The sequence below is a fragment of the Pongo pygmaeus genome, chromosome 19 (assembly GCF_028885625.2).
Source record: "Pongo pygmaeus isolate AG05252 chromosome 19, NHGRI_mPonPyg2-v2.0_pri, whole genome shotgun sequence".
Classification (NCBI taxonomy): domain Eukaryota; kingdom Metazoa; phylum Chordata; class Mammalia; order Primates; family Hominidae; genus Pongo; species Pongo pygmaeus.
The window spans coordinates 2,012,970-2,038,014 of NC_072392.2; the positions used below are offsets into that span (position 1 = coordinate 2,012,970).

General features: G+C 46.9%; 1 protein-coding gene and 1 long non-coding RNA gene across 5 annotated transcripts in view; one reads left to right on the plus strand and one right to left on the minus strand.

Moving 5' to 3' along the window:
- Positions 1–25,045, minus strand: part of SMG6 (SMG6 nonsense mediated mRNA decay factor) — a 247,592-nt gene that overhangs the window by 162,666 nt on the left and 59,881 nt on the right. For all 4 annotated transcript variants that reach the window (XM_054459768.2, XM_063655726.1, XM_054459775.2 and 1 more), the window contains one exon: positions 18,598–18,743. In XM_054459768.2, coding sequence (XP_054315743.1) covers positions 18,598–18,743 — 146 coding nt within the window. The remainder of the gene's footprint in view (positions 1–18,597; positions 18,744–25,045) is intronic.
- On the plus strand, positions 14,942–15,874 carry LOC129018280 (uncharacterized). Its single transcript, XR_008495218.1, has 2 exons — positions 14,942–14,992; positions 15,214–15,874. It is a non-coding gene; the product is annotated as an uncharacterized LOC129018280 (long non-coding RNA).

Here is a 25,045-nt window from a genome sequence, read left to right on the forward strand (position 1 = left end):
GATTCTCCTGAGGCCTCCCCAGCCATGTTTCCTGTAAAGCCTGTGGAACTATGAGTCAATTAAACTTATTTTCTTTATAAATTACCCAGCCTCAGGTACGTCTTTATGGCAGTATGAGAAAGGATTAACACAACAGTAGATACCAAAGCACATTCAATGGATTTTACTTTAATGCCAGGATGTAAAATATGCATTTGGAAATTATGCTTTCAAGAAAGTCACCTTAACAAAAAACAAGGAAAGACAGTAAGATTATGAGCAATAACCTAGTTAACAGATGCCCCTACCCTTGGCATTCAATCTTCATTGTCCAGGCTGACCTGCTGACAGATTATTCTTTTTTTTTTTTTTGAGACGGAGTCTTGCAATGTTGCCCAGGCTGGAGTGCAATGGGGCGATCTCAGCTCACTGCAAGCTCCACCTCCCGGGTTCACACCATTCTCCTGCCTCAGCCTCCCAAGTAGCTGGGATTACAGGTGCCCACCACCATGCCTGGCTAATTTTTGTATTTTTAGTAGAGACAGGGTTTCGCCATGTTGGCCAGGCTGGTCTTGAATTCCTGAGCTCAAGTGATCCACCTGCACTGGCCTCCCAAAGAGCTGGGATTACAGACGTCGGCCACGGCACCTGGCCTCAAATTATTCTTTGACTTGAACTTGATATAACACATGTTTACTGAGAAGTTACAACAGGTCAGGTACTGTTTTAGATGTTCACAATATATCAGTAGCTAAAACAGACCAAAGATCCCTATTAGCAGGGAGCTCACATTCTTGCAAAATAGTAGAGGAAAATAAATAATAAACATACACACATTAAGTAAATTATCTAGTATTTAGAAAATAAATCAATAGAATGGGAAGATAAAGAGTGCAGGTTTGGAGTAGAATGCAGCAGTGTTAAACAGGATGGTTGGGGTAGGTCTCACGGAGGTAACATTAAGCAAAGACTTATAGGAGGTGAGGTATTCACCAGGCAGATGGCTGGATGCAGAACATTCCAAACAGAGAAAACAGCTAATGCAAAGGGCCAAAGGTGGGAGAGTCCCCAGCTTAGCAGAGGACTTGCAAGAAGGGTAGCGTGGCTGAAGCAGAATAACCAAGTCATGGGGAGAACAGTCGTGAATAAGCTCAGAGAGAGGCAATGCAGGGAGGGGGGGTGGGGGCAGGAGAAGAGGTCCATATATGAAGGCCTTGTAAATAATGTGGCTTTTACACTGAGTGAAATCGGAAGTCAGTGAAGGATTTTGAACACAGCAGACTCTGTGTATGGTGTGTGTGTGTGTGTGTGTGTGTGTGTGTGTGTGTGTGTGTGTGTGTGTGTGTGTGTGTGTGTGTGTGTGTGTGTGTGTGTGTGTGTGTGTGTGTGTGTGTGTGTGTGTGTGTGTGTGTGTGTGTGTGTGTGTGTGTGTACGTGTTTGGGAGGGAACAGGGGAGGTAAGGGGTATAAAAAGCGACCACTTAGTTTCAAGACTTTCTAAAAAGAAGTTTTATCCACAAGGGGTATTCAGGCCATGTTTGCAAACATGGGTTTTCTCTTCCAATGAGGAATATTGAAGAATGTGTCAATGGCCTACAACTGTATCCCTAGCAGGCATCTCAAAAATAATACTTACGAAACATTTTCCTCTGCTCATTGCCCTGACATGAGTTCTGGGCATCACCCTCTCTCAGGGGAGAGGTGAAAAGAGGTTATGTGGAACAGACAGTGATAACAGGATGACGTCACAGGTGTGCCTCAAAGAAGTCCCTGGTGAGTTCGGCTCATAACCACTCTGCAGTGATTTATTCGACCCTGCCAACTCCAGCTGGAGAAGAGATGCAGAAAGCTGACACAGCCTAAAGCCCTGGGCAGGCATTATAAGATCTTTCTCCCTGCAGTCCCCTGCCAGCTCCTCCCCTCTTTCAACCACTGATCCTTGCCTCAGAAGCCAAAGTGTGAACAGCACGTGTCCGGATTTCAGAAACCTGACCAGCAGTTGGAAATTCCCTGCAGCGTGTCAACTGCTACATCTGCTGTTGGCACTTGGGGCAAAGGGATCACACGCGCATTTTCTGAACATAAGCTTCAAGATATGAGTCTTATATTTGAAGAGGGGACTAAACAAGCCAGAACACTACAATTACAGTAAATGCATTCCTAAATAGACGACAATCTGCCTTCTGAAAAGGAAACTGAGACATATAAGCAAACTGAATAGCACTAAGAACAGCAGTAGTCAAGAACAAAAGCACAGAGAACCCTGACTAATGGAAAGGATTTCATGGGCCAGCAAGGTTCACCAGATATATAATGTGATGTAGCTGAAACAACAGAGTACTCTTTTCCAAATCTCTAACTTACAGCTTTTTGTCAATAAATGGCTCCTATCACTTCAGCTGCAGCCTTTCCTCTCCACTCCTTTGAACTTTCTTCCCCACCTAATTAGTCCTCTAAGTGATATTCTATACACTGGACACCTCTTGGAAAAATGAAAAAATGTGAGCCCAATGACACCATTTGCCATAAGACTGAGCTGTAAATGGGCAGGAGCTGGAAAAGAAACTAATCTTTGGAAGAGCAAACTACATGCCCTTGCCACCCTGGATGTAGGTGCCCAGTCTCACTGCTCACAGGCATCACAGGCAGAGCAAAAAAAAAAAGAAAAGAAAAGAAAGAAAGTCTGAGTGAGTCTGATGGAACAAGGAAATCCCAGCTTCCTCTGGTAGTACAGCAGACTAGACACCTAGATCCATTCTCTGAAACAGCTCATTATTCTGGAAAAAAAAAAAAAGTATGTTAAAAATCTTTTTGAAAAGCATTCGTGAGCTAGTAAAATAAAAGAAAATCCTTTGGTCAGAGATTGTGTAAAGATGGGAAACTAGATAGGTAAGTGTGGCATTACAAACAGACTTTACCCTAAGAACATTTGCTACCTGATGAACTCAAGCTTTGCTTTCCAAGGCTTCATGGACACAGCCAAGATCCTTATCATAAAGCTAGGGTCCCACAAGGCTACACCCCAAATACACCATTTCAGATTACAGAGTCTCTAAAATGCCATGTTGAATATATTTTAGAGAAATAAAAGACAAGCTCACAAGTATATTTGGGAAATAAGAAACCATAAAGAAAGTCAAAGCAGATTTGATTTTAAAAATATATGGAAATAAAAAATTTATTAAAATTAAAAACATTGTCAATGGGGCATATTTAATAGAAGGTTAGATATAGCTATGGAAAGGTTCAATGAACTGAAAGATAGTTAAGGAAATTATCTGGAATGTAGCACAAAAAGAAGGAAGTCAGAAAAATCAAAGAAAGGTTTAAAAGACATCAAAAACTAAGTCTGACGTATGTCTTATCAGGGTCACAGAAGGAGATGAGAAAGCATGGGGAGATGCAGTCTTTGAAAAAAGAACACTAAGAGTTTTCCAAAACTGACAGGAAAACAAACAAACAAACAAACAAACCTCATAGGTTACATGAAGCCTGACAAATGCTTCGCAGGAATAATTTTTAAAAATCCAAACCTAGACCAATCACCAAAACTGTGGAACATCAAAGATTTTAAAAAGACCTGGAAAGCACCTAGAGAGAAAAGACAGGCTGCTTTCAAAAGAGAAACAAAACAGATAGCTGACTTTAATCAACAACAGTGGCTCTCCCTCCCCCTCCCCCTCCCCCTCTCCCTCTCCCTCCTCTCCCTCTCCCTCCTCTCCCTCTCCCTCCTCTCCCTCTCCCTCCTCTCCCTCTCCCTCCTCTCCCTCTCCCTCTCCCTCCTCTCCCTCTCCCTCCTCTCCCTCTCCCTCCTCTCCCTCTCCCTCTCCCTCCTCTCCCTCTCCCTCCTCTCCCTCTCCCTCTCCCTCCTCTCCCTCTCCCTCCTCTCCCTCTCCCTCCTCTCCCTCTCCCTCCTCTCCCTCTCCCTCCTCTCCGTCTCCCTCTCTTCTCCTCTCCGTCTCCCTCTCCCTCCTCTCCCTCTCCCTCCTCTCCCTCTCCCTCCTCTCCCTCTCCCTCCTCTCCCTCTCCCTCCTCTCCCTCTCCCTCCTCTCCCTCTCCCTCCTCTCCCTCTCCCTCCTCTCCCTCTCCCTCCTCTCCCTCTCCCTCCTCTCCCTCTCCCTCTCCTCTCCCTCTCCCTCCTCTCCCTCTCCCTCGTCTCCCTCTCCCTCCTCTCCCTCTCCCTCCTCTCCCTCTCCCTCCTCTCCCTCTCCCTCTCCTCTCCCTCTCCCTCTCCCTCCTCTCCCTCTCCCTCTCCCTCCTCTCCCTCTCCCTCTCCCTCCTCTCCCTCCTCTCCCTCTCCTCTCCCTCTCCCTCTCCCCTTTCTTCGGTCTCCCTCTCCTTCTTTTTTCGGTCTCCCTCTGTTGCCGAAGCTGGACTGTGCTGCCGTGATCTCGGCTCGCTGCAACCTCCCTGCCTCGGGCTCCTGTGACTCTCCTGCCTTGGCCTGCCGGGTGCCTGGGATTGCAGGCGCGCGCCGCCATGCCTGAATGGTTTTCGTGTTTTTGGTGGAGACGGGGTTTCGCCGTGTTGACCGGGCTGGTCTCCAGCTCCTGGCCTCGAGTGATCTGCCTGCCTCGGCCTCCCGAGGTGCTGGGATTGCAGACAGAGTCTCGCTCACTCAATGCTCAATGGTGCTCAGGCTGGAGTGCAGTGGCGTGATCTCGGCTCGCTACAACCTCCACCTACCAGCCTCCTGCCTTGGCCTCTTAAAGTGCTAAGATTACAGCCTCTGCCCCGCCGCCACCCTGTCTAGGAAGTGAGGAGCGTTTCTGCCTGGCCGCCCATCGTCTGGGATGTGAGGAGCCCCTCTGCCCGGCCGCCCCATCTGGGAAGTGAGGAGCGCCTCTGCCCGGCCGCCCATCGTCTGGGAGGTGAGGAGCGCCTCTGCCCGGCCGCCCCATCTGGGAAGTGAGGAGCGCCTCTGCCCGGCCGCCCATCGTCTGGGAGGTGAGGAGCCCCTCTGCCTGGCCGCCCCATCAGGGAAGTGAGGAGCGCCTCTGCCCGGCCGGCCATCGTCTGGGATGTGAGGAGCGCCTCTGCCTGGCTGCCCCATCTGGGAAGTGAGGAGCGCCTCTGCCCAGTCGCCCAACATCTGGGAAGTGAGGAGCGCCTCTGCCCGGCCGCCCCGTCTGGGAGGTGAGGAGTGCCTCTGCCCGGCTGCCACCCCGTCTGGGAGGAAGTGAGGAGCACCTCTGCCCGGCCGCCCCGTCTGGGAGGTGAGGAGCGCCTCTGCCTGGCTGCCACCCCGTCTGGGAGGAAGTGAGGAGCACCTCTGCCCGGCCGCCCCGTCTGGGAGGTGAGGAGCGCCTCTGCCTGGCTGCCACCCCGTCTGGGAGGAAGTGAGGAGCGCCTCTGCCCGGCCGCCCATCGTCTGGGAGGTGAGGAGTGCCTCTGCCCGGCCGCCCCGTCTGGGAAGTGAGGAGCGCCTCTGCCTGGCCACCCCGTCTGGGAGGTGAGGAGCGCCTCTGCCCGGTCGCCCCGTCTGGGAAGTGAGGAGCGCCTCTGCCCGGCCGCCCCGTCTGGGAGGTGAGGAGCGCCTCTGCCTGGCCGCCACCCCGTCTGGGAGGAAGTGAGGAGCGCCTCTGCCCGGCTGCCCCATCTGGGAAGTGAGGAGCGCCTCTGCCCGGTCGCCACCCCATATGGGAAGTGAGGAGCGCCTCTGCCTGGCCACCCCATCTGGGAGGTGAGGAGCGCCTCTGCCCGGTCGCCCCGTCTGGGAGGTGAGGAGTGCCTCTGCCCGGCCGCCACCCCATCTGGGAGGAAGTGAGGAGCACCTCTGCCCGGCTGCCCCGTCTGGGAGATGAGGAGCACCTCTGCCCGGCCGCCCTGTCTGGGAGGAAGTGAGGAGCACCTCTGCCCGGCTGCCCCGTCTGGGAGATGAGGAGCACCTCTGCCTGGCCGCCCTGTCTGGGAGGTGAGGAGCGCCTCTGCCTGGCCGCCACCCCGTCTGGGAGGAAGTGAGGAGCGCCTCTGCCCGGCTGCCCCATCTGGGAAGTGAGGAGCGCCTCTGCCCGGCCGCTACCCCGTATGGGAAGTGAGGAGCGCCTCTGCCTGGCCACCCCATCTGGGAGGTGAGGAGCGCCTCTGCCCGGCCGCCCTGTCTGGGAGGTGAGGAACGCCTCTGCCCGGCCGCCACCCCATCTGGGAAGTGAGGAGCGCCTCTGCCTGGCCGCCCTGTCTGGGAGGTGAGGAGCGCCTCTGCCTGGCTGCCCCGTCTGGGAAGTGAGGAGCGCCTCTGCCCAGCCGCCACACCGTCTGGGAAGTGAGGAGCGCCTCTGCCCGGCCACCCCGTCTGGGAGGTGAGGAGCGCCTCTGCCCGGCCGCCCCGTCTGGGAGGTGAGGAGCGCCTCTGCCTGGCTGCCACCCTGGCTGGGAGGAAGTGAGGAGCGCCTCTGCCTGGCCGCCCCGTCTGGGAGGTGAGGAGCGCCTCTGCCCGGCCGCCCCGTCTGGGAGGTGAGGGGCGCCTCTGCCCGGCCACTCTGTCTGGGAGGTGAGGAGCGCCTCTGCCCGGCCGCCCAGTGTGGGAGGTGAGGAGCACCTCTGCCTGGCCGCCCCGTCTGGGAGGTGAGGAGCACCTCTGCCTGGCTGCCCCGCCTGGGAGGTGAGGAGCGCCTCTGCCTGGCTGCCACCCCGGCTGGGAGGAAGTGAGGAGCGTCTCTGCCTGGCCGCCCCGTCTGGGAAGTGAGGAGCGCCTCTGCCCGGCGGCCCCGTCTGGGAAGTGAGGAGCGCCTCTGCCCGGCCGCCCTGTCTGGGAGGTGTACCCAACAGCTCCGAAGAGACAGCGACCATCGGGAGCGGGCCATGAGGTCGATGGCGGTTTTGTTGAAGAGAAGGGGGGGAAGTGTGGGGAAAGGAAGGAGAGATCAGATTGTTGCTGTGTCTGTGTAGAAAGAGGTGGCCATAGGAGACTCCATTTTGTTCTGACTAGGAGAAATTCTTCTGCCTTGGGATGCTGTTGATCTATGGCCTTTCCCCTAGCCCCGTGCTCTCTGAAACATGTGCTGTGTCAACTCAGAGTTAAATGGATTAAGGGCGGTGCAAGATGTGCTTTGTTAAACAGATGCTTGAAGGCAGCATGCTCTTTAAGAGTCATCACCACTCCCTAATCTCAAGTACCCAGGGACACAAACACTGCAGAAGGCCGCAGGGACCTCTGCCTAGGAAAACCAGAGACCTTTGTTCATGTGTTTATCTGCTGACCTTCCCTCCACTATTATCCTATGACCCTGCCATATCCCCCTCTCCGAGAAACACCCAAGAGTGATCAATAAATACTTAATTAAAAGAAAAAAAACACACAACAGTGAAAGCCCAAAGACAGTAGTAACCTATCTTCAATGGACTGAGCAAAAGTAACTGTTAGGCTAGAATTCTATTACTGGAATAAGGGTAAAATAAAGCATTTTCAGACAAATAAAAAAAAGAAGAATATTTGCCATCAAAAGAACTTCACTAAATACATTCTAAACAATATACTTCAGGCAGAAAGAAAATGATCCCAGATAGAGGGTCTGAAATGCAAAAGTGAATGTAACAGTAAATATGTAGGTGAGTTTAGGCCAGGAGCAGTGGCTCACACCTGTAATCCCAGCACTTTGGGAGGCTGAGGTGGGGAGATCACTTGAAGTCAGGAGTTCGAGACCAACCTGGCCAACAAGGTGAACTCCATCTCTACTAAAAATACAAAAAAAAAAAAAAAAGCAAAAGCTGGGTGTGGTCATGCCCTTGTAATCCCAGCTACTCAGGAGGCTGAGGCACAAGAACTGCTTGAACCCCTGAGGCAGAGGTTGCAGTGAACCAACACTGCACCACTGCACTCCAGCCTGGGTGACAGAGTGAGACTCTGCCTCAAAAAATATAGGTGCGTTTGAACAAATATTTACTGTCAAAATAATAATTAAAAAACCAAATAAATCAAACCAAAAATAACAATAACTTGTTTTATAGGGTTTAAAAGGAAAAAAGAATATACATGACAACAATGGCATGCAAATTGGGAAAATAAATTTAATAAATAAAATTTTAAGTTTTTCTGTGGTTCTTATATTGTTTAGGAGGAGAATGGAAATCTGATTAACTTTTGATTTTGGCAAGGTTAAGTATGCATGCTTTAATTCCTAGGGCAATCCTAAAAGAAAAGAAGACTAGTGCTGGGGGTAAGAAGTAGGAGCACGATGACAATGGTGGAATGGAAACAATAATCCATCCAAAAGAAGACAGGAGAAAAAGAGAAACAGAAGACACAGGAGAATGAGAAAGCACCAGGAGAAAATTCCTGCAAAATATAAATCTGATAAGGGCTTATGTCCAGGTTATATAGAGAACTCTTAAGACGTAATAATAAAGACAAACAACTTGATAAAAAAAACAAGTGGGCACTTGGGAGGCTGAGGCAGGCGGATCGCCTGAGGTTGGGAGTTCAAGACCAGCCTGACCAACATGGACAAACCCTGTTTCTACTAAAAATACAAAATTAGCTGGGTGTGGTGGTGCATGCCTGTAATCCCAGCTACTAGGGAGGCTGAGGCAGGAGAACTGCTTGAACTAGAGAGACAGAGGTTGCAGTGAGCCAAGATCATGCCATTGCATTCCAGCCTAGGAAACAAGAGTGAAACTCCGTCTCAAAAAAAAAATAAAAAAGCCAGGCGTAGTGGCTTACACCTGTAATCCCAGCACTCTGGGAGGCCAAAGTGGGTGGATCACGAGGTCAGAAGTTTGAGACCAGTCTGGCCAATGTAGTGAAACCCTGTCTTACTAAATATACAAAAAATTAGCCGGGTGTGGTGGTGTGTGCCTATAATCCCAGCTACTTGGGAGACTGAGGCAGGAGAATTGCATGAACCCGGGAGGTGGAGGTTGCAGTGAGCCAAGATCATGCCACTGCACTCCAGCCCAGGCGACAGTGCGAGACTCTGTCTCAAAAAATAAAAATAAAAAACAAGTGGGGCTGGACTCACACCTGTAATCCCAGCACTTTGGGAGGCTGAGGCGGGTGGATCACCTGAGGTCAGGAGTTTGAGACCTGCCTTGCCAACACGGTGAAACCCCGTATCTACTAAAAATACAAAACTTAGCCAGGCGTGGTGGTGAGCACCTATAGTCCCAGCTACTCTCGGGAGGCTGAGGCACGAGAATTGTTTAAATCCAGGAGGCGGAGGGTGCAGTGCAGTGAGCCGAGATCACGCCACTGCACTCCAGCCTGGTGGCGGCGGAGTGAGACTCCATCTCAAAAAAAAAAAAAAAAAAAAAAGCAAGTGGGCAAGAGATGTAAACACTTACCAAAGAAGATATACAAATGGCAAATAAACACATGAAAAGTCTCTCATCCTTAGTTATTAGAGAAACACAAACCAAAATGAAATAGCACTACACATTCACTAGAATAGCTAAAATAAAAAGAAACGACAATACCAAATGCTGACAAGGATATAAAGAAAGTGGAACTCTCACTGCTGGAGGGAATATAAAATGGTCCAACCACCACAGAAAACAGTTTAGCAGTTTCTTACAAAGTTAAAGATACACATGCCATATGATCCAGCAAATCCATTCCTAGGTACTTACGTAAGAGAAATGAAAACATGTCCACAAAATACTTGCATATAAATGTTCATGGCAGCTTTATTCATAACAGTGAAAAACTAGAAACAACCCAAATGTTTATCAACAGGTAACCGGATAAACAAAACTACAGAATATCCAGAGTCCTCAGTAATGCAAGGGAATGAAATACTGATACATGTAACAACATGAATAAATGTAAAAATTACTATGCTGAGCTAAAGAAGTCAGACATTAGTCAGACACAAAGAGTGCACACTCTTAGGATTCCATTTACATGAAACTCTAGAAAAGACAAACCTAACATACAGTGACAGAAAGCAGATAAGCAGTCGCCTAGGGCAAGGGGTGGGATGGAGTTCAACTGGGATGGGCACAAAGAGAACTTCTGGGGATGATGGAAATGTTCTCTATCTTGATTGTGATGATTAGTTACTTGGGCATGTACATTTGTCAAACTGACTGAAGTGCATGCTTAAAATGGGTGTGTTTTATTGTATGTAAACTTTACTTCAATAAAATTCATTTTAAAATACAGGATGATGTATATAACTCCCAAGATACCAATAACTGCAGTAACCATCAATAGACTCAATGCTTATAATAGTCCCAAAGAGAAAACAACTGAAATGCCCATCAACGGAAGAATGGATAAACTAATGTGACTAAAATGTAAGATCACCGCAATGAAAATGAATCAACTACAGCTACACATATGAACATGGGCAGAACTCGCAAACATATGGAACAAAATAAACCAGGGAGAAAAGAATATAAATAGTATGATTAGCACGATTCCATCTATATGCAAGCAAAGCAAAATTATGTGTTTTGTTTTATTTTGACTTTTTTGAGACAAAGTCTCGCTCTGTCACCCAGGCTGGAGTGCAGTGGCGTGATCTTGGCTCACTATAACCTCCACCTCCTGGGTTCAAGCAATTCTTGTGCCTCAGCCTCTTGAGTAGCAGGGATTACACGCATATGCCACCGTGCCCAGCTAACTTTTTTTTTTTGAGACGGAGTCTCACTCTGTTGCCCAGGCTGGAGTGCAACGGCACGATCTTGGCTCACTGCAGCCTCCACTCTCCAGGTTCAAGCGATTCTCCTGCCTCAGCCTCCTTAGTAGCTGGGATTACAGACGCCAGCCACTGTGCAGGGCTAATTTTTGCATTTTTAGTAGAGATGGGGTTTCACCATCTTGGCCAGGCTGGTCTAGAACTCCTGATCTCATGATCCACCTGCCTCGGCCTCCCATAGTGCTGGGATTACAAGGGTGAGCCATTGCACCCAGCCTAATTTTTGCATTTTTAATGTAGACAAGCTTTCCCCACGTTGACCAGGCTGGTCTTGAACTCCTGGCCTCAAGTGATCTGCCCGCCTCGGCCTCCCAGTGCTGGGATTACAGGCGCAAGCCACCGTGCCTGGCCCCAAACTATATTTTACATATATGTACATATACACACACACACACATATACATACTAGGTGAGAACACTACAAAGAAAAGCAAGGAAATGAATTCGCAGGTCAGGATGATAGTTACCTGTCGGGGAGGTAACTACAGCTATACAGAGATGAAGTACATAGGAACATCTGAGGGACTGACAATATTCTATTTCTTAACCTGGGTGGTAGTTACATGTGTGTTTACTTTATCCTTCTTTCAGATGTTTTATACTCTCACACTCTTTTCTGTATCAATGACATATCTACCTTCCCCCCAGGCCACAAAAAGAAGCACAGTCTCTTCTAAGAAGAGCATGTGAAAGGCCTCTTTTCTAAAAGAAGAGGGATACTAGACATGATGGTGAAAATATGAAACTATGTTCCTTAAAAAAAAATCCACCCACCCCCTTTTTAAGAGACACTATGTATCCTAAACCAAGAGAAAGAGTAAACGCTTCTACCAACTAGTCATGGACTGCACTTTCCATGTGAGAGGGAGGTTTCCTCTACCCATGACAATAATGAACATGAACTCCAGACAGCCCTGAGTTGCCCAAACAACAACCTTCTGCTAGCTTGTTTGTTGTAGCCCCACCTGAGTCTCACGCCACTCAGAGAATTCTGACTTACCCCAACTCTCTTACCTTTACTCCTTTTCCTCTTCCCTGTCTCACATCAGATTCACAGGTCACTTTCTTCATCAGAGAACAAAAGACTGCTCCGACTGGGGGGGACACTCCTTGCACTGTCTAGCTGCCCAGAGAAGCTTTTTCTTTTTTCTGATACCAAAGGATGGACACTTGACACCTGTGTATAATTTACTAGCTGTGCAGCCCTGCTTAACCTTTCTGATATGATTTTCCTCATCTATGAAACAGGACACAAAATATCTGTCCAGCCTGTCTCACAGGGCTGACAAGAGAATCAAAGGAAAACACATAAGCAGTAACTATAAAGTGTCATCGTGTATTAGCATGGAGTCATTGCTGTGGGTGTCACTACTGGTCACGCCCTCTGAAAACTACAATTCTTCCTCAGATAGGCATTTACTTGGTTAGGGTCCAAAGTTCAACACTTCCCACCCCTCACCATCCCCCTAGAACATACCTACTTTCTCTGTGAATTCAGCATACAGTATGAATCTGGCCTGAGCCCCACACCCACACCCAAGCTATACATTTAGAAAACTTAGAGCTCTGAAAAGGTAGCTGAAAGTCCTGCTGCCAGGCCAAGCGCAGTGGCTCACGCCTGTAATCCCAGCACTTTGGGAGGCTGAGGCGGGCGGATCACTTGAGGTCAGGAGTTCGAGACCAGCCTGGCCAATGTGGTAAAACCCTGTCTCTACTAAAAATATAAAAATTAGCTGGGTGTGGTGGCCTGTGCCTGTAATCCCAGCTACTCGGGAGGATGAGGCATGAGAATCACTTGAACCCAGGAGGCAGAGGTTGCAGTGAGCTGAGATCGTGCCACTGCACTCCAGCCTGGGCCACAGAGCAAGACTCCGTCTCAGAAAAAAAAAGAAAAGAAAAGAAAAGAAAAGTGTCCTGCTGCCAAAATTCCCCCAAATAATGATTCTCCTTCAGAACAAGTCCATGTCGGGGCAAAAAAAAAAACAAAAAAGGAAACCACAAACAATCAAATTGAGAAGCTATAAAATGGCAAAAGAAACAAAATCTGGGCAACATGGGATATTGCATCTCTCACTCCACACCAAAGCAGCCACGGACACCAAACCACATGGCTATCTTGGGGGCAAAACAAAGACCATTTCTTCAACTGATATGATAAGAGGCTTAATTTTATTGAGATGACAATTTTCTCATTTCTTTGGCTTTTCCTATTTCTCTTTCCCCAGCCTAAATATATTCTGAAAACAAGGACCCTGGAACCCAGAGGTGGAAAGACAGGTGGGTCCCTTGACATACTCACTTCTCTTCAGGGAACTACAGGCAGATCCACAGGCAGAGAGTGCCGAGAGCAGTCTGCACTAAGTGGCCTGTCAAGAGTTCTATCTCCCCCACAGGGAAAGAGGGCAGAGCTGAAGCATGCATCCTCCTCTGGCCTGCCTTCCAAAGCCTAACCTATTCTGACCTTTGAATCTACTTCTACTTTGAATCTACTTCTCACAAAATTCCTTGCTCAGGCTGGCTCTGTTCATTTTCTCTAAACTGAGGCATCCTGAAAATGAAAGTCAGGTGGCAATGATTCCCTACAGAAATCTACCCACAGATCCTTGTAGAGAAAAAGCCCAAGGGTTTCTACCACCAGAGATGTAGGAGGAGGAATGAGGGGGCCAGTTTACACAGCTAACTCAAGCCTAACCCCTTATGAAAGGTGGATTTCCTGTACAACTGTTCTGACAAGCGGAGGATTAGGCACTTCATACATTCTGCTTGGGTAAGAGACTCACAACAGAAGTGAATCACCACAGAGGAGCATACTGCTTTTCTGAACGTCTCTAAGATTGTTGTATGCTGGAAGACAAGGACATTTCTGTTGCGAACCAAACTCAGCTAGAGTCACCTCCCATCACAACAATGGCATGAAACATCCCACACCTACGAGTTAAAGCTATCAGTCCTATACAGACAGCTGTAGCTAGCTAGCTCTCTGTCCCTCTGGAGACCCACATGTGACACTCCCTCTACCTCCTGTAATTCAGGATTACTAACACCATTCAAAGCAAGCATAAGGCTGGGCGCGGTGGCTCATGCCTGTAATCCCAGTAGTTTGGGAGGCTGAGGCGGACGGATCACGAAGTCGGGAGTTCGAGACCAGCCTGGCCAACATGGTGAAACCCCCATCTCTACTAAAAATACAAAACTTAGCCAGGCATGGTGGTGGGTGCCTGTGACCCCAGCTACTCAGGAGGCTGAGGCAGGAGAATTACTTGAACCTGGGAGGCAGAGGTTGCAGTGAGCCAAGATCGCACCACTGCACTCCAGCCTGGGCGACAGAGCAAGATTCTGTCCCTCCCTCCCCCCACCCAAAAAAAGCAAGCATAAATGATAATGAAAGGAATGCCAGTCAGGCTCTACCTCAATCCCAGCTCCCAAATATTCCCTAAAAGCAGGCAATACCAACAGCACATGCAAGAAGTGTCTCTTGGGTGCCCTCTTGCTGCCACCAGGGCTTCTCTGCAAAGCTGAAATGGATGTATGTGCTGTGAAACTGGTAGAGGAAAACAGAGGGAGCCAGGGCACAGAAAAGGGAAGTTATTCCAGTGGTGGCCAATGAGTAACATCCAGTGATTTATAGGCGGTATAATCCAATAATACAGTAAAATAAAACAGTGTGTGCCTGAAATGGTTTTGATTCCAGGAATTATAAAACATTTTTGAAAAAGAGAGAACAAGAGGGGGAGAGAAAATGAAGGAAGAAAAAAAAGGGCCAGATTGGAACAAATTGGGCACAGATGGGGGATGCAATGGGGTTTCAGTGCTCCCCTACCACAATGCTGCTTCAATTCTTCCCTTCAAGAAACTAGAGTTTTATTTCCTTAAATTACAAAATTTTTTAAAAATTAAAATTCTTGGAGTACTTGTGGTTTAGATCAATAGGTCACCCTCCGGCATCACTTCAACCAATTAGATGACTACCAAAGTGTTAAATACTGAGGCACGTGGAGAAAGCCCTTCCTCCCTTCAGGCTCAGGAATGCCTTAGAGAGATTACCAGTTATGACATCACTCTGGGAACCACCTATCTCACCACCAGCTTTGGACCTGGGCCAGGTAAGAAACACACTGCTCAGTGAGAGCTGGCTTTCCCAGAACTGTTGCCTTCTTCACCCATGCACTCAGCAAATGCTTACTGAATGCCTAATAAATACCAGGCCCTATGCCAAGGCCCTCAAACGTCCCTTGTCCCACCCCTCAAATTTATCTATCCCCAACTACGTGAGTGTGCAGTATGAGGATTCTAGAATTCCGTATCCACTGACGTAGGACTCTGCATAGGGCCCATCCGAGAGGAGATCAAGGTCTCTCCACCAACACCCGTGAACCCGTGAGTTTTAAGACCACTGCTGAAACTGGAAAGTTTAGTTGGCTAAATAATGTGGCATTACTCAACTTATTTCGCCCTGTAGGAAGGGGGGCAAATCTGGCCTCACATCCTCTGCCTCCAAGAGCAGAGTGGGCTCCTAGGAAAACCAAAACCTAGGGAAAGGCAAAGATGCCATTCTCTCACCACCATCTAAACTTTTCCTTTCATTTTGCCTTCTGCAGCGTCCAAAGCTTTTCTACACACTTGAAAAGTAATCACAGTAAAATGTAAGCAACAATATGATTTCCATCCTGGATTACTGATATTGCGAAAAGAAGATCGTTATACAAGGGTGGCACTGAACACACAAAAAACAAATGATTCATGATAGCATTAGAGGCACCAGCAAAGGACACACTTTTAAAGAAAGGAATCTGCTCCCCTGTGGCTCTCCAAATCATACTCCTTAGGCCCCACATCTACAGGGAAGACTCAGGTAGAGACTGCGAGGATCTCAACTGCCTGGTGGGCCACAAGATCACTTCTGCTTCAGGCTGGAATGCTCCTTCTCCACAGAGTCCAGAAACTGACGTATGCAAACACCCACCCAGAAGGACATGTCCAAGAAGGAATGGAAAGAAAAATGATGGCCCAGATGTTCTGTAGCTTGCAGTGACTGTCAATTCACCGTAGACCCCAGCACCTGGGAGGGCAAGGCAGCATCAGGCTCTTGCTTCCTGGTTTCAGGCAGCCAGGGCCCTGATGGTGGGTGGCAACTCTGACAGCATGCAGACTGGCCAGGGGAGAAACCTTTAGAAGGGCACTGGCTGACGGGACTTGGGGGTTGAACACACAGGGCTGATTTATCACTTCCTTACTCATAAAAATGTGATTCAAACTGCTGCTGATTAGTGAAGGATTTAAATCTTTACCCTCTCCCCAACCCCCCTCCTTCTCCACCCCCGGCACAGATGCTGCTACTCAGCCACAACACCCCCTTATTGCCACTGTCCAGGCAAGCACAGCACAGCACAGGGGACCAAAGATGATGACTCATGTGCTGGGAAATGGAAAAGTGCATCTTCCCACCAGCCAGCCCTGCTGAGCACTCTGCTCGCCCCGTCCCAATGGCAGCCCACACAGCGGGGTCTGGACTCTGCTTGCCCCTCTCCCAATGGCAGCCCACACAGTGGGGTCTGGATGGCCACCTCAGCTGCACACTGGGTACTTAGCAGCACGTCCACAGAGCTCTCTGTCCTCACTGAGTGTTATATCCTGTGGCCTGGGCCGTTTTTCCTTGAAACACCCTTGGAGCCTCTGACCACCTCAACTCATACTCTTCTTGGCCCCAATTACCTCATCGAGGTGACAATGAGGTGACAGTCAGGAGCAGACCAGTAATGAAAAGTAGGGTCTCAAGTATGGGCTTTATTTTTACATGTCTCTCCTGGCTAGAGGGTACTCATTATGACCCACCATGGAAGAGTCCTAGAAAAAGTACCTTGGCCTCAAATCAGGGAACAACCGATTTCTTTCTCTGTACTCACCATCTTACCTTCCTTTTACCCGTATTTTTTTTTAATTCTTAATTATTATTATTATTATTATTATTATTTTGAGATGGAGTCTCATTCTGCTGCCCAGGCTGCAGTATAGTTTGCAATCTCGCCTCTCTGCAACCTCCACCTCCCAGGTTCAAGCAATTCTCCTGCCTCAGCCTCCTGAGAAGCTGGGATTACAGTTACCCACCACCAAGCACAGCTAATTTTTGGTATTTTTAGTATAGACAGGGTTTTGCCATGTTGGCCAGGCTGGTCTTAAACTCCTGACCTCAGGTGATCTGCCCGCCTTGGCCTCCCAAAGCGCTGGGATTACAGACGTGAGCCACTGCACCTGGCCTACCATTATTTTCTTAACCTTTACTTAACAACAGCTACAAGAAAAAGACTCACTGGTGGCCTATTAAAAGGCCAAGGTATTCCTTTCCATGGAACAGAAGCTGCTGAAAACAGATGCTTCATAGGCAAGGGCTGCAGGTCCTTTACATTCACACCTAAAGAAGCCACAGGTCATTTGGTGCCGGAACAATGTCTTGGCTGAGGCTGCAGCTCTATGACAGGTAGCTCACTGAACTCTGTGGGTTGTTTTTAGTGGGAGATGGGAATATGAACAGGAGGGCGCCTCAGGAGGGCCCATTTCCAGAGTCAAGTGGGCTTCCTACTTGGTAGCAGCCTGCCCCTCCCCTTTGGGCCTCACTAGCACAGCACTTTACAAACTTTGTTCTCTTCTCCCTGGAAACCAGTGCTGCCACTTAAGACTTGATGCCTCCTCAGGGCCATTTACCCAAATAGCCATCTCAGGAAAAATTAGCCAAGTTCAAAAAGGCATCTAAGCCCCTGGATCTCACTTTCTGCTGGGAATTCTAAACGCTGTAGCAGGCAGCATGAGAGGAGGAAATCCTCTAGGATTCAGAAGTAACTGAGAACCCAGACACACTCTGAGGGGACCTTGCCTAGTCCCAGAAACACCCACATTTCCATTTCAAGGCAAAGTGTGGCATACTCACTCCCCCACCACAAGCAAGTGAAGCATAACTCTTAAGTACAAATGGGGAGATAAATAAATCAACTTCACAGTGAGAGAAAGTGCTGTGAAAAGGGGCAACAAGAGACCCAGCGGCACTCTGTCAAGAAACACCAGATCTGTTTTACAGCAGGGTCTCTATGGGCCAATTCCCACTTCCTGGCATTTCTTGCCCTGAGACCAAACACTCTCTGTCAGTGTTCTGAAATGACTCCTAGGCAGCATGGACCAAATCACCCTTGCAAACAAACACAGAAAATAATGTCATCCCTGTGCTACATAATTCCATCAAGTCACACCATATCATCCTTACCTAAGTGAAATGAAGGGAACAGAAGGGAAGGGAAGGAATCCTGGTAACATTCTTTGACCCTGACCTGGTCATCAGAGTATTTAAAACCCTGCCAATCTGCCCTTCTCCCCTCTACTTCCACACCCACCTGACCCCCTATGAAAAAACCCCAAAATGTTCAGAAAAACATTTTAGAATGCACACTGGTATAATCGCCAAATTCTGGGACTGGTGGTTTTTGTGCTTCCAGATTTGAGTCACCAAAGCTCATCAATTCTCGGTTCTTACTCCCTGGCAGGCTCCCATAGGGATATCCCATAGGGAACTAGACTTTCCACACTGAACAAACAGGGCACATGAGTCCAGAAACAGCTATTCCCAATCCCTGCCAAGCGTATGGTCTCTGCAATGAAATATCTCAGCAATGCCTCTCCCTTGGGAGAGGCTCCGGGTCCGCAGCCTTCAAGAGGCCTTGCTGCTGCCTTTCGCGTGGCCAGATGTGCAACAGCATCTCTGCATTTGCAAATTAAGCTCTATACCCATGATTCCCTCCTTCCATCCCACCCAAGCACTAGAGAGTCATACAGATTTCAAAGTAAACTAAATATCTGAGGCAATGGTAGGAAGGGTAGGGTGTGTGTGTTCGGGGGTGAGGTGGGGGGAGGTAGGTATGGTAGGTATAGTAACACAAGAAAGAAGCTACATTAATCTCTATCTGTCTATATTCTAGATGAAACTCAACATGCCTTACCTTTCAGCTGGGAGTTGTGTACCGCAAACATATTGATGGTCATAAGTTGCAGCATGCGGGTACTTCCAATGGGAGAGGGGCTGTGCTGCAGTAACACCTGGAACTCCTTGAGGACCTTCTCAGCCACTGCAGGGAATGTCTCCATCCTGCAGATACAGCAAACCCATCAGTGAGGCACCTCTTTCTTTCAGTCTCTCTCTCTCTTTCTCTCTGACACACACACACACACACACCCCCCCCCCCCAGACAACTACTGCCTAGGACATTACTTTGCTACTTTCACAAACCTTCCCGGTATCCTGCAATTTTGAACAAATTCAAGATAAAGGAGTTTTCAGGGTCCAGAGATGGAAACAACTCAAGTTTTGGATAAATCACTATGAGTTATTATGCTTTGGTATGCTATTTCCTCACCCCTGGCAATAACTGCGTTCAAGCTAATATCAAAGTTTCTCTCTGAAACCATCGGCTTTTCTAAATACTCAACAAATTTCCTAAAACCTTCACAGTCCCTAAACTCTCTCGTATGAAACTTAATTCAATTAAAAAAGTAATATGAATCTAAAAAAAAAAATTTTTTTTTTTTTTTTAGACAAAGTTTCGCTCTTTTCGCCCAATCTCAGCTCACTGCAACCTCTGCCTCCCAGGTTCAAGCAATTCTCCTGCCTCAGCCTCCTGAGTAGCTGGGACTACAGGCATGTGCCACCATGCCCGGCTAATGTTTGTATTTTTAGTAGAGACGGGATTTCACCATGTTGGCCAGGCTGGTGTCAAACTCCTGACCTCAAGTGATCCACCTGCCTCGGCCTCCCACAGTGCTGGGATTACAGGCATGAGCCACTACACTTGGCCTAAAGATTTTTTACTCAAGCGTTTACTTTAGGTAACCAGACATAGTTCTGCTGTTGTCTTCTGAGGTACTATCATACTGACTGTTCCACCTAAGGATCCCAAATTTCCCCTTGAAGAATGCCTAGACCTAGAAGCCCCCAGCCACCTGCCTCAGTTCTTCCCGTGTTGCCATCCTCCTCCCTCGTACAAGCCTCTGCTCATCGGTGTCTGTATGTTTTCAGGCCAGTGGAAATATAATGCCCTGGCCAAGTGCCACTCCCAATACAGGAAAAGGCTGTAATGCAGGGAGGCAGAAATCTAGCCAGTGACCTAGGGCTCCTAAGGAGAGGTCATTCAAATCACTCCTTGCCAAATGCAGCCACTGGATCCCAAACAGTGATGCATGCCTGGAGCTTCTTTGGCAACAGAAACAAACCACAGCTGAAGTCTTCAGAAATAAAAAGCAAGTTCAAGCTTGGTGCTAGAGAGAGTAGCCAGGCACACAGGCCTTAGGGCTATGCCGAACAATTCGTGGTCACCAAAGTATTTTTTACCATGTCCCCCAGCCCCCAAATAAACAAACTGCTTGTGACATACTTGTGGGGTTGGGGAAACAGCTCCAAGTTGGATTAATAAATAGCTTCTGAAAAGCCACAAGGAAGGTAATCCTTCTCAAAAGACAGAAACCAGTTTCAAGTTCTAGAGGAAGGTGCTTCTAGCTTCACCCATCCCGGCCCTTCCCGGTTGAGAAGTGCCCTCCCCAGATTAGAAAACTCCAGGTTTTCTGGAATCTTGGCAATCTTCACTCCTTGCTCTTGGATGGCAACTCCTATTACTGACCCCCTGGTGCCCAGAAGTCGTGCCACAGTTATGGGTCAATTACAGTTTACATTCCAGTTCCCTTCTCTGCTGAGCTGTCCTCATTTTCATTGGCACAAAAGATGCCATGCATTTGCTTTTTTTCTCCACATGCCATTTCAAGTACCCAACCCTCCAAAACAAAACAAAACTCTTTTTTTTTTCTCTAAAAAATTTCAGAGCCGTTAAAACTCTTGGAAGATGTGGAATGGCAGAGAGTGATATGTTTGGGGCTGGACTAGATCCATTTTTCCCCATGGGCTATAACAAAGGTTTCATTTTAAATCCTGACACTGTGCAGTACTCTTTCTGGTCAGAGGTGGGGAGGGGGGCTAGCACTTCTCGTTACGAGAATAGCAGCGTTCACTCTGCTTGAAAAGCAGCCACGCTGGGCAAGTTTCAGAGCCATGTGTCTCCGTGTTGAAAGGCAGTAGAGAGCCAGCACAGAATGACAGGACAGAAGTGTCACGTGGGACAGTTTTGCTTCGAAGCTGTGTCTGAGGAAGCCTCTTCCCTGGGGTAGGAATTGGAAACAGATCCATTAACACTCTCTGGGTCAGACTGAAGTCTTGAACGAGCACCAGGTCAAATGTCCGCATTTCCTTTTTATAAAAAGTTTTATAAAAAAATCTCCCTTTGCCTTTCAACTAGTCCAACATGATTAAAACAAAAGAAAAAACTGAAAGCAGAAGGATATAAGTTAGAGTAACTTCAAATGTGAGATGTGAGAGAAGGTGGATCTATTCATGCAAAACCAGCCTTGTTCAGCAGTAACCACGGGAGGCACAGATAAAGAGAGGAACCCTCCTCAGGGCTCAGTAGGTGGTTTCTGGTTTCCAGTTTTGTAACCAAAATGCTATCTAATTCTGGCCTCAAACTACTTGTAAGTAGTTTTATGTCTTTCTCTCTGAGAAATAATCTTTGCTTCACCCCGCGTTACTGATGGACACATACGTAAGTATGTAGGTAGATGAGTGAAAGGTCTGGAAGAATACACGCCCTGATGTCTACTACTATCTTTTTGGAGGGCACAGAGTTAAAAGAAATTTTAGTCTTAGTTTTAATGTTATACTTTTACAAGGATTTCTGGATAATACTTATGTAATAATTATAAAATTATAACCAAGAAGAAACAGCAGTCGCAGCAATAAAGTAGGAAGAGAAGCAACAGAGAAAACATACAAAAAGTGGTCATTTATAATCGCCAAAACTTGGAAGCAATCTAAAGTGCCCAACAATAGATGATTAAGATGGAACATGCACACAATTGAATACTAGTTTTTTTAAGTTGTATTACATTTTTTAATCATGTGAGAGAAACTTCCAAACATATTAAATGAAAATAGTTGTAAAGCAATTGAAAAAAAGTGTGTATGTGATATGTAGAAAAAAATTGAAAAAATTTTACCAAATTTTAACGGTGGAGTTATCTCTAGGTGGTAGGAATACGGGTAATTTTTTATTTGTTCTTCTTTGCTGAGTTTTCTAAATACTTTACAAAGAGCACTGTAAAGTAAGAAAAGATTTCTCCCATAATGAATACATCTTACTTTTGTATTTAAGAACATTTGTTAATTTAAAAAATGAATCAGACACAAACATTATATTTTTAAAAATTAAAAGTACAAAATAAATATATCAGTCTGAATTCCAAGAGACTTTAAAGCTATGCAAATAGCATGACTAGGCAAGCAAGTAAAAACTAAAGTGGTAACTGTGATCAAGGCAATAAGAGGAAGCAAAAGCATACTATTTGTCACAAATTCAGAGCCTATAGGCTGCCAGCTTCCTAACCTCTCTCAGTGGAGTCCGAGTGCAAGTGTGATCTGCCTCTCACCAGGAAAGGGTCTGTCAGGAGCCATATGGCACTCCGACTTGAGTCCTTCTCCTGAATCCGAGATGACTGTCCCTATCCTTTAAAACCTCAGAAGATACCATCGTTTTCGGGCTGTGTGTTTCACTGACTAAAGTGGCTGCCTTGTGATGTGATCTCTAGAGACACCTTATTTCATTTGAATGGCAGTTTCAACAAACCAATCTTTCAGACAACACCGGGACCTAGGCCCGGGACTGACTCAGACGGTGACTAACCGAGCAGGACTCAGCCCTCAGATGCTGAGGAACACAGCTGGGCTAGACAACATTCTCTGCAGAAAACAATCCAGGTTAGTTTTTCTCAACCTCTTATTTTTAAAAAACGAGCAAGACAGGAACAACCCAGGAGCAAAAGACCAAAACGAAAAAACTAAGCCACGTGACAGGGTGGAAATGAAAAAAAAAAAAAAAAAAAAAAACAAAACAAATCACAGTGCTACAGAACATAAGGACTGGAATGGACCTCAGAGACCATCTCTTTAAACCACTGATCAGGTTAGTTGAAGCCCGCAGCAGCTCTGACTTGTTTACTCTCAAGATCTTGTAACTAGTAAGTGGTGAAAAACAAACTCTTTTTGGCACTGAATATTTCCTCTAAAGCTCTGAACCTCTCGTCAGAGTTAAGAGACTTATCTTGGGGATAAGTCCTTTAACTAAGGGAGTTAAGAGACTTATCTTGCACATAGTAGGCATTCGAGTCTCTGCTGACGCAGTGTGGAGCACCAGGCACAGAGCAGACCATGCCTGGAAGCGCAGCATCGGGGCTTTTCCGAAAGGGCAGGCGGGAGAGTGATGTGCCTTCAGCTGCTCCCCATTACAATCTCCTCACTCTTAATTCGTTTTCAGCGCCGCCCACATTTCACATCTTCTTGGTAATTAGGCAACAGTCTATGATGTTGTGTGTGGCTTGGGCTCATTGCTTTCCTAGTCTTACAGACTTCTATACCTTTTTCCCTGCAATAGAAATGTTATTTCTGTTTCTGCCTTCCAGAATAAATATGGGGCTCAATTTTATTTTACCTCCAGGACAGAATAAGAGGATACCCATAGAGGGAGTGTAGTGCCTAGAATCCATATACATTTTCCTCAATGAAAAACTACCATAAGTCATTTCTTACGAAGGTGAAATTGGGCTGGCTTTACCTTTTTGACAACAGAGTATGTTATATGCAGGAATAAAAGAGATCCTGAAAAATAACCTGGAACACAGTAAACCACCTCAGACAAATGAGATATCTATTCATTTTTAAAGGCCTCCAAAAAAGAAAATTCTCAAACATCTTCCCTTCTGTGAAATTTTCTTCCACCCAAATCTCTCCAGGTACAACAGAAGCCAATTTCTCTTACTGTCATCCCATAAAAATCAAGACTATCCTATTGGGACCCTTTTATATTTAAACATGTTAGGCATCCTACAGCTGTCTCTAAATAAATATTTTTTACCTTAATGTTTTTTAAAATTAATTTTTCCTTTCAGATCTCATTTTCTGGCTTTTAAAAAAATTATCTATTATATTCATTAAAAAGAGAGATGGGGTCTTCTCCCTATGTTGCCCAGGCTGGTCTTGAACTCCTGGGCTCAGGCGATTGTCCCACCTTGGCGTCTCAAAATGCTAGGATTATAGGCGTGAGCCACCGCGCCCGGTCATTATCTCGCTTTTTCATCATTACTGTGGTCCTTTCCCAAACTTATTCCAAAATATGTGTCGAAATATAAGAATTTTAGAAGTGGAGGGGAAATCAGGGTGTAACTACTGCATAACCTGATAAAAATATATCCTAAATGTTCCTACATTCTGCACCAAGATTTATAACTTTTTTAGTCCCAAAAGTCTCTAACAGGGCAAGAAATATCTAGAGTAGTGGTTTTCAATGAGGGGCAACTTTGTCTCCCAGGGAACACGTGGCAATGTCTGGAGACATTCTGAATCACCACATTTAGTGGGGGATGTGTGCTACTGGTACATAGTGGAAAGAAGCCAGGGATGCTGCTAAGTATCCTACAATGCACAGGACAGCCCCTCACAACAGAGTCATCTGGCTCAAAATGTCGATAGTACCAAGGGTTGAGAAATCCTGACTTAGGGCAACATGGTACAGGAAAATTTAAAGAACAAACATAGGCAAAGGAAGAAAGGAGAGAAAACACTGAGTGAAAAGTAGTAAAGGAGAGAAAGATGAAAAAACGAGAAAAATAAAAGATAAATAGGCTGGGCACGGTGGCTCACACCTGTAATCCCAGCGCTTTGGGAGGCCGAGGCGGGTGGATCACGAGGTCAGGAGATCGAGACCATCCTGGCTAACACAGTAAAACCCCATCTCTACTGAAGATACAAAAAAAAAAAAAAAAAAATTAGCCGGGCATGGTGGCAGGCACCTGTAGTCCCAGCTACTCAGGAGGCTGAGGCAGAAGAATGGCGTGAACCCGGGAGGCAGAGCTTGCAGTGAGCTGAGATCGTGCCACTGCACTCCAGCCTGGGCGACAGAGCAAGACTCCGTCTCAAAAAAAAAAAAAAGATAAATAAGCCAGCTGTGGTGGTGTGAGCATGCAGTCCCAGTGACATGGGAGGCTGAGCCATGAGTTAAAGGCTATAGTGCGGTATGATCACACCTGTGAATAGCCACTGCACTTCAGCCTGGGTAACACAGACAGGCTCCATCTCTTTAAAAAAAAAAAAAAAAAAAAAAAGATAAGTAAGAAGCAGGAGTACCATCAACTGTCACTTTAAGTGTAGCACAATGGTATTTCCTACTCTGATGTGTTATTTTTAAGATGATACCGATATCATCTTATCCACCTTCAACCTTGTAACTACAGCCTTACATTACTCACTAGTGATTGTCTTGGGTCTACAGTAACCTACTAGAATACCACCTATTTCTC